The 9,313-nt window shown below is 37.9% G+C and overlaps 1 protein-coding gene across 1 annotated transcript; it reads left to right on the top strand.

Moving 5' to 3' along the window:
- The first annotated feature begins 165 nt into the window (after positions 1-165).
- LOC117320020 (sodium/hydrogen exchanger 9-like) lies at positions 166-8,628 on the top strand. Its single transcript, XM_033874716.1, has 7 exons — positions 166-694; positions 5,399-5,487; positions 5,595-5,708; positions 6,696-6,807; positions 7,185-7,338; positions 7,808-7,859; positions 8,476-8,628. The coding sequence occupies exons 1-7, from the start codon at positions 520-522 to the stop codon at positions 8,611-8,613; spliced, it is 834 nt and encodes a 277-aa protein (XP_033730607.1). The 5' UTR covers positions 166-519; the 3' UTR covers positions 8,614-8,628.
- Positions 8,629-9,313: the final 685 nt, after the last annotated feature.

Genomic DNA, 9,313 nt, shown 5'->3' with positions numbered 1-9,313 from the left:
GTATATGAATTTGAATACCATAAACATTTAATGTGTTTTCCACACATCAACTGGACACTTCAATTCACAGCTGTCGGCCATTTGCATTGTACATGTATATTGCTTGTGATACTACAAAAATATTTAAAATGCTAGAATCAATGACACAGAAATGTTCTGTTGCTAATTATAGAACCTGATGGACAGACTTGCAGTAGAATAACAGATCAATTTTGACGGCCATTATCAAAGTTGACATTTGCATTTGATGTCTAGGTCTATTTTAAAATGAAGTGGTAAAACTGTCTTATATGAAATAACACACAAACCATATTTGACCTAATAAGCACATTTTGCTGTTACAAAAACAAGAGGGGTGTGCTTGATAAAACCATGTACACAGTGACAGGGAAACGTTCTCATGCAAAATCTGGGTTGAAAAAATAACACATTTTTATCAGTTTGTTTATTTTTATGTAGTGAAAACAATCATAACTGTTTGGTGCATTTATTGGGTCGAATGCAGTATAACAGTTTCTCATGTCCAGACTTGTCTGTATTTATGTGTGTTATGATCTGAGTCTGATTTTGCTCTTTAACTCCATTCACATTACTAAATTCACGAAGATCCGGGACTTCCCGTTGTTGGAGACAGCCCTTTTCTTCCTCATGTCATACAGTACATTCCAGGCTGCTGAGGCTGCAGGACTCACAGGTAAGTTCACAGCAGTCCTGTTCTCTGGAATCACGCAGGCCCATTATACCTTTTACTCTTACTATACATGTATTAGGAATTGTAGCAGTCCTGTTCTTTAGAATCGCACAGGCCCACTATACCTTTTTTGTTACTATATTGGGAATCGTAGCTGTCCAGTTTTGTGGAATCAAGCAGGTCCATCAAATATTTTGCTGTAACTATATATTAGGGATGTAATGTAGCGGTCCTATTCTATTTAACTGCACCGGCCCATTATGCCTTTTGCTTTTACTATATTAGGAATCATAGCAGTCCTGTTCTGTGGAATCACACAGGCCCATTATACCTTTTACTGTTACTATATTAGGAATCATAGCAGTCCTGTTCTGTTGAATCACACAGGCCCATTATACCTTTTACTGTTACTATATTAGGAATCGTAGCAGTCCTGTTCTGTGGAATCACACAGGCCCATTATACCTTTTACTGTTACTATATTAGGAATTCTAGCAGTCCTGTTCTGTGGAATCACACAGGCCCATTATACCTTTTACTGTTACTATATTAGGAATTCTAGCAGTCCTGTTCTGTGGAATCACACAGGCCCATTATACCTTTTACTGTTACTATATTAGGAATCGTAGCAGTCCTGTTCTGTGGAATCACACAGGCCCATTATACCTTTTGCTGTTACTATATTAGGAATCATAGCAGTCCTGTTCTGTGGAATCACACAGGCCCATTATACCTTTTGCTGTTACTATATTAGGAATCATAGCAGTCCTGTTCTGTGGAATCACACAGGCCCATTATACCTTTTGCTATTACTATATTAGGAATCATAGCAGTCCTGTTCTGTGGAATCACACAGGCCCATTATACCTTTTACTGTTACTATATTAGGAATCATAGCAGTCCTGTTCTGTGGAATCACACAGGCCCATTATACCTTTTACTGTTACTATATTAGGAATCATAGAAGTCCTGTTCTGTGGAATCACACAGGCCCATTATACCCTTTACTGTTACTATATTAGGAATCATAGCAGTCCTGTTCTGTGGAATCACACAGGCCCATTATACCTTTTGCTATTACTATTTTAGGAATCATAGCAGTCCTGTTCTGTGGAATCACACAGGCCCATTATACCTTTTGCTATTACTATATTAGGAATCATAGCAGTCCTGTTCTGTGGAATCACACAGGCCCATTATACCTTTTACTGTTACTATATTAGGAATCATAGCAGTCCTGTTCTGTGGAATCACACAGGCCCATTATACCTTTTACTGTTACTATATTAGGAATCATAGCAGTCCTGTTCTGTGGAATCACACAGGCCCATTATACCTTTTACTGTTACTATATTAGGAATCATAGCAGTCCTGTTCTGTTGAATCACACAGGCCCATTATACCTTTTACTGTTACTATATTAGGAATCATAGCAGTCCTGTTCTGTTGAATCACACAGGCCCATTATACCTTTTACTGTTACTATATTAGGAATCATAGCAGTCCTGTTCTGTGGAATCACACAGGCCCATTATACCTTTTACTGTTACTATATTAGGAATCATAGCAGTCCTGTTCTGTGGAATCACACAGGCCCATTATACCTTTTACTGTTACTATATTAGGAATCATAGCAGTCCTGTTCTGTGGAATCACACAGGCCCATTATACCTTTTACTGTTACTATATTAGGAATCATAGCAGTCCTGTTCTGTGGAATCACACAGGCCCACTATACCTTTTACTGTTACTATATTAGGAATCATAGCAGTCCTGTTCTGTGGAATCACACAGGCCCACTATACCTTTTACTGTTACTATATTAGGAATCATAGCAGTCCTGTTCTGTGGAATCACACAGGCCCATTATACCTTTTACTGTTACTATATTAGGAATCATAGCAGTCCTGTTCTGTGGAATCACACAGGCCCATTATACCTTTTACTGTTACTATATTAGGAATCATAGCAGTCCTGTTCTGTGGAATCACACAGGCCCATTATACCTTTTACTGTTACTATATTAGGAATCATAGCGGTCCTGTTCTGTGGAATCACACAGGCCCATTATACCTTTTACTGTTACTATATTAGGAATCATAGCAGTCCTGTTCTGTGGAATCACACAGGCCCATTATACCTTTTACTGTTACTATATTAGGAATCATAGCAGTCCTGTTCTGTGGAATCACACAGGCCCATTATACCTTTTACTGTTACTATATTAGGAATCATAGCAGTCCTGTTCTGTGGAATCACACAGGCCCATTATACCCTTTACTGTTACTATATTAGGAATCATAGCAGTCCTGTTCTGTGGAATCACACAGGCCCATTATACCTTTTACTGTTACTATATTAGGAATCATAGCAGTCCTGTTCTGTGGAATCACACAGGCCCATTATACCTTTTACTGTTACTATATTAGGAATCATAGCAGTCCTGTTCTGTGGAATCACACAGGCCCATTATACCTTTTACTGTTACTATATTAGGAATCATAGCAGTCCTGTTCTGTGGAATCACACAGGCCCATTATACCTTTTACTGTTACTATATTAGGAATCGTAGCGGTCCTGTTCTGTGGAATCACACAGGCCCATTATACCTTTTACTGTTACTATATTAGGAATCGTAGCGGTCCTGTTCTGTGGAATCACACAGGCCCATTATACCTTTTACTGTTACTATATTAGGAATCGTAGCGGTCCTGTTCTGTGGAATCACACAGGCCCATTATACCTTTTACTGTTACTATATTAGGAATCGTAGCGGTCCTGTTCTGTGGAATCACACAGGCCCATTATACCTTTTACTGTTACTATATTAGGAATCGTAGCGGTCCTGTTCTGTGGAATCACACAGGCCCATTATACCTTTTACTGTTACTATATTAGGAATCGTAGCGGTCCTGTTCTGTGGAATCACACAGGCCCATTATACCTTTTACTGTTACTATATTAGGAATCGTAGCGGTCCTGTTCTGTGAAATCACACAGGCCCATTATACCTTTTACTGTTACTATATTAGGAATTGTAGCGGTCCTGTTCTGTGGAATCACACAGGCCCATTATACCTTTTACTGTTACTATATTAGGAATCATAGCAGTCCTGTTCTGTGGAATCACACAGGCCCATTATACCTTTTACTGTTACTATATTAGGAATCATAGCAGTCCTGTTCTGTGGAATCACACAGGCCCATTATACCTTTTACTGTTACTATATTAGGAATCGTAGCAGTCCCGTTCTGTGGAATCACACAGGCCCATTATACCTTTTACTGTTACTATATTAGGAATTGTAGCAGTCCCGTTCTGTGGAATCACACAGGCCCATTATACCTTTTACTGTTACTATATTAGGAATCATAGCAGTCCCGTTCTGTGGAATCACACAGGCCCATTATACCTTTTACTGTTACTATATTAGGAATCATAGCAGTCCTGTTCTGTGGAATCACACAGGCCCATTATACCTTTTACTGTTACTATATTAGGAATCATAGCAGTCCTGTTCTGTGGAATCACGCAGGCCCATTATACCTTTTACTGTTACTATATTAGGAATCATAGCAGTCCTGTTCTGTGGAATCACACAGGCCCATTATACCTTTTACTCTTACTATATTAGGAATCATAGCAGTCCTGTTCTGTGGAATCACACAGGCCCATTATACCTTTTACTGTTACTATATTAGGAATCATAGCAGTCCTGTTCTGTGGAATCACACAGGCCCATTATACCTTTTACTGTTACTATATTAGGAATCATAGCAGTCCTGTTCTGTGGAATCACACAGGCCCATTATACCTTTTACTGTTACTATATTAGGAATCATAGCAGTCCTGTTCTGTGGAATCACACAGGCCCATTATACCTTTTACTGTTACTATATTAGGAATCATAGCAGTCCTGTTCTGTGGAATCACACAGGCCCATTATACCTTTTACTGTTACTATATTAGGAATCATAGCGGTCCTGTTCTGTGGAATCACACAGGCCCATTATACCTTTTACTGTTACTATATTAGGAATCATAGCGGTCCTGTTCTGTGGAATCACACAGGCCCATTATACCTTTTACTGTTACTATATTAGGAATCGTAGCGGTCCTGTTCTGTGGAATCACACAGGCCCATTATACCTTTTACTGTTACTATATTAGGAATTGTAGCGGTCCTGTTCTGTGGAATCACACAGGCCCATTATACCTTTTACTGTTACTATATTAGGAATCATAGCAGTCCTGTTCTGTGGAATCACACAGGCCCATTATACCTTTTACTGTTACTATATTAGGAATCGTAGCAGTCCTGTTCTGTGGAATCACACAGGCCCATTATACCTTTTACTGTTACTATATTAGGAATTGTAGCAGTCCCGTTCTGTGGAATCACACAGGCCCATTATACCTTTTACTGTTACTATATTAGGAATTGTAGCAGTCCTGTTCTGTGGAATCACACAGGCCCATTATACCTTTTACTGTTACTATATTAGGAATCATAGCAGTCCTGTTCTGTGGAATCACACAGGCCCATTATACCTTTTACTGTTACTATATTAGGAATCATAGCAGTCCTGTTCTGTGGAATCACACAGGCCCATTATACCTTTTACTGTTACTATATTAGGAATCATAGCAGTCCTGTTCTGTGGAATCACGCAGGCCCATTATACCTTTTGCTATTACTATTTTAGGAATTGTAGCGGTCCTGTTCTGTGGAATCACGCAGGCCCATTATACCTTTAACAACTTATCTGTGGAGTCAAAACAGAGAACAAAACAGGTAAGATTTATACAATTTGACAAATAAATATGTCAAGCTAATATTCAGACTGGTACTTAATATGTGTGATGTTTTCATGTAATATGTTTTAATTTCTAATTTTTCAGTTATTTGAGCTGACAAACTTCCTGGCAGAAAACTTTGTTTTTCTCTATGTGGGCGTGTCTATATTCACATTCCACGCCCAGAAGTGGCACGCAGGCTTCATCCTCTCAACATTCGTATCCTTGACAACAGTATTATACACAGTAGCAGTTTGTGCTATGTCGGCACAAAATAAATCTGTAAATAATTTTTGTCATAATTTGAATTGCATTAATTTTGTAATTTGAAATTAACATGAAAAGTCAGTAAGAAAAATTCTCTTCATTGAATACATATATGTAGTTAAGTTTTTTTATTATTTGATAGAGAAAATACAAGTACGTTTCTAATTTACAGAAAAGTAATACTTAAAAATAAGATTCAATAATATATTGTTGGTCATCCATACTGAACATAAATCAGTTTCCATGCAATATTTGTTCCCTTTGGCCAAACAGAATATGTCTGCAATTGTGTGTCTCTTAATGTTGAATCTGCATGAGTAATTACTTAGGACTTTGAAGTCAGAAGGAGAAAGTTGAATGTTGCCTATGATAAATATACATAGAAAAACAGTTTTCATACAACAAATTGTGCTCCCTAGGGTGATTAGACCTGTTTGGCTACAAAGGCTATACATGTATATATAAGGGGCTGCGGTGGCTGAGTGGTTAAGGTGTCCCGACACTTTAACACTAGCCCTCCACTTCTGGGTTGCAAGTTCGAAACCTATGTGGGGCAGTTGCCAGGTACTGACCGTAGGCTGGTGGTTTTTCTCCGGGTACTCCAGCTTTCCTCCACCTCCAAAACCTGGCATGTCCTTAAATGACCCTGGCTGTTAATAGGAAGTTAAATAAAAACAAACCAACATGTATATCAAATTCTGTCAAATGCATGTGAAGTGAATGTATATAGGGACTGTTATTATATAGCTTTTAGAAAGTTTATGTTCCAAGACATAATAAATGAAATAGCAATTGAAGTTGTCAAATATATATTTGAATGGATAAAGATTTATTAACAGAACTGTTTCTAGCTGTCCAATGGAATTTTTGGCCAATATCCAAAATTAATTCGTACTAAGGATTTAAAAAGTTATTATTTGACCTTAACATATTGACCAGCTTGCTATCATTGTAGCGAGGTTCTGTAATATCTATCCATTGTCACTATTGCTCAATCTTGGCCGTCGGAAAAAAATCAAAAGTTCCTTCATGAATATGATGATGTTTTCCGGTAAGTAAGAAAAACATTCCTGTGTATGGAAGTTAAAAAATTCAGTTGATGTAAGAAATGTTAATTAATTGATTTAATTAGTGAATTAGTTTGGGAGGATGGCACCTTTTTGTCTTTTCTCATTTGGGGGGGGGGGGGGGGGGGGGGGGGGGGGGGGAGAACATTTTCAGAGGTCTACTACTAGACTGCAAATTTTGGAAATTTGGCTAAATTAATTATGAAATAAAGAATAAGTGTATCTATCAGATTTGTTGTAAGTGCTAAGTAACTCTAAAATTAAAAAAGAAATCCTTGAATATATACGTGCAATGAACATTTCTTTTTATATTTGATACACATTACCATTGTTATAATGGTGACAACTCTTCTCTGTCCAGGTTTACGAGGGGCCATAGCATTTGCTCTCTCCATCCGGAACACTTCGTCTGAAGCTAGGAGACTGATGGTGTCCTCCACCATGATGGTTGTCCTGGTTACCGTCATTATCTGTGGCGGGTTTACCACACCTATGCTGCAGTGGCTGCAAATAAGGTGAGGCTGACACATATATTATTTCTGATCTCATCAGATTAATTGGGTAAGGCAAAAGAAAAAAATGTGTGGTTCTGGTCACAGCAGATCACTTGGGTAAGGCCAAAGAAAAAAATGTAGGTTCTGGTCACAGCAGATCACTTGGGTAAGGCCAAAGAAAAAAATGTAGGTTCTGGTCACAGCAGATTACTTGGTTAGGCCAAAGATAAAAATGTGTGGTTTTGGTCACAGCAGATTACATGTGTAAGGCCAAAGATAAAAATGTGTGGTTTTGGTCATAGCAGATTACATGTGTAAGGCCAAAGATAAAAATGTGTGGTTTTGGTCACAGCAGATTACATGTGTAAGGCCAAAGAAAACAAAATGTGTGGTTCTGGTCACAGCAGATCATGATCAGTTAAGGCCAACACAAGTTACATATCGCCATCTTTTATTTGATATTTTAAGTTATAAAAGTTTTTGTTTTCAGGGTCGGAGTTGAAGAGGACCAGGAAACCACCGACGGTTCCAGCATTAGAACAGTAAGTTAACAACATTATCATAAAACAATATCGCACTTCATCGTTAAAGTCATTAAATGATAAGCGGTGACGTTTCAATAAATAATCAGTTTGAAGCAAATGTTATTTATATTTATATTAATCACATATAGTCTCGGACATCACTTCGAGCACTGTTCAATGTTTTACTTACAATATATATCAACTGCAGTCTGAGTTGGAATGAAAAATAATGATCAGATCAATCATGTGGCGAAAGCAAAAACAAAATAATGAATAAATAGGAATTGAAATAGAATTTATGGGAGAAAAAAATTGAGTTGATAGAGATTTAAAGCAATTATCAATCCTACCAGATACTAGTAAAGTCTAAAGAGAGTTTGTTTTCCTAGTTTTCAATACGGATATAAGTACATTATATACATATCTGTACCATTATAATATAGTATATAGCATATAGACAAAAAGCGAAATTTCATTGTCATGTATGTGTGTGTACATAAATTCAGTGAAAATTTGAAGTAGCGATTTTGAGCAAGTCCGAGTGTGTTGTATAAGACATTCGGTAAGGCCATCGTCATGGCAACGTCCTGTTGATAATGCTGTGATTGAAATGATTGACATTCGTCTGTAATAGGCTTCGTCCCGCCAACGTCAGTACAGCTCTATGGAGAGTCCTGTAGCAGAGACGCCCACCTTCTCAAACGATCTGGTGCGTCAAGGTGTTGTGGGTTCTGCATGGGTGTTTATGTACATAGGGCCGCCAGCAAATTAAACGCTAGACAAAATATAGGTCAAGTCAAGTCAAGTAATTTTTCAACGAACAATAATGTTCGTTTATTAGAATCCAGAGTAGAATGCTGTGTATTTGGTGACTTTTTCGCCATGCACCACCTACTTTCGTTTTCAATCCAATATGGCTGACTTCAAAACGTTCGCTTCAAACCACAGACCTCGCGTTGTATATATTATACGTCGTTACATACATATAACAGTTAACACAAGCCGAGGGCTTTTATAACTGGCAACAAATGTATAGGAAAAGTCAGATTGAATGTCTTGCTGATTTTTTTTTTACGTCAGAGGTCAAGGTCAAGGTTGTTGATTTTTTTTTTACATCAGAGGTCAAGGTCAATTTTGCTTTAATTTACGTAAACATATATAACTGTCTTAGGATCAGAGTTCATGGGATCAGAGGTCATCAACAATTGTATTACTGTGGACTCTATCCGATCCGGATCTTTGTCTAAACTGGACTCTATCCAATCCGGATCTTTGTCTAAACCAGACTCTATCCAATCCAGATCCTTGTCTAAACCAGACTCTATCCAATCCGGATCTTTGTCTAAACCAGACTCTATCCAATCCGGATCTTTGTCTAAACCAGACTCTATCTAATCCAGATCTTTGTCTAAACCGAACTCTATCCAATCCAGATCCTTGTCTCGGGTCAAAGAATTTTGTCCTGTAAAATT

The sequence above is a fragment of the Pecten maximus genome, unplaced genomic scaffold (assembly GCF_902652985.1).
Source record: "Pecten maximus unplaced genomic scaffold, xPecMax1.1, whole genome shotgun sequence".
Taxonomy (NCBI): domain Eukaryota; kingdom Metazoa; phylum Mollusca; class Bivalvia; order Pectinida; family Pectinidae; genus Pecten; species Pecten maximus.
Note: the sequence above shows the minus strand (reverse complement) of the source record. Positions and strands in the feature narration are given on the sequence as shown.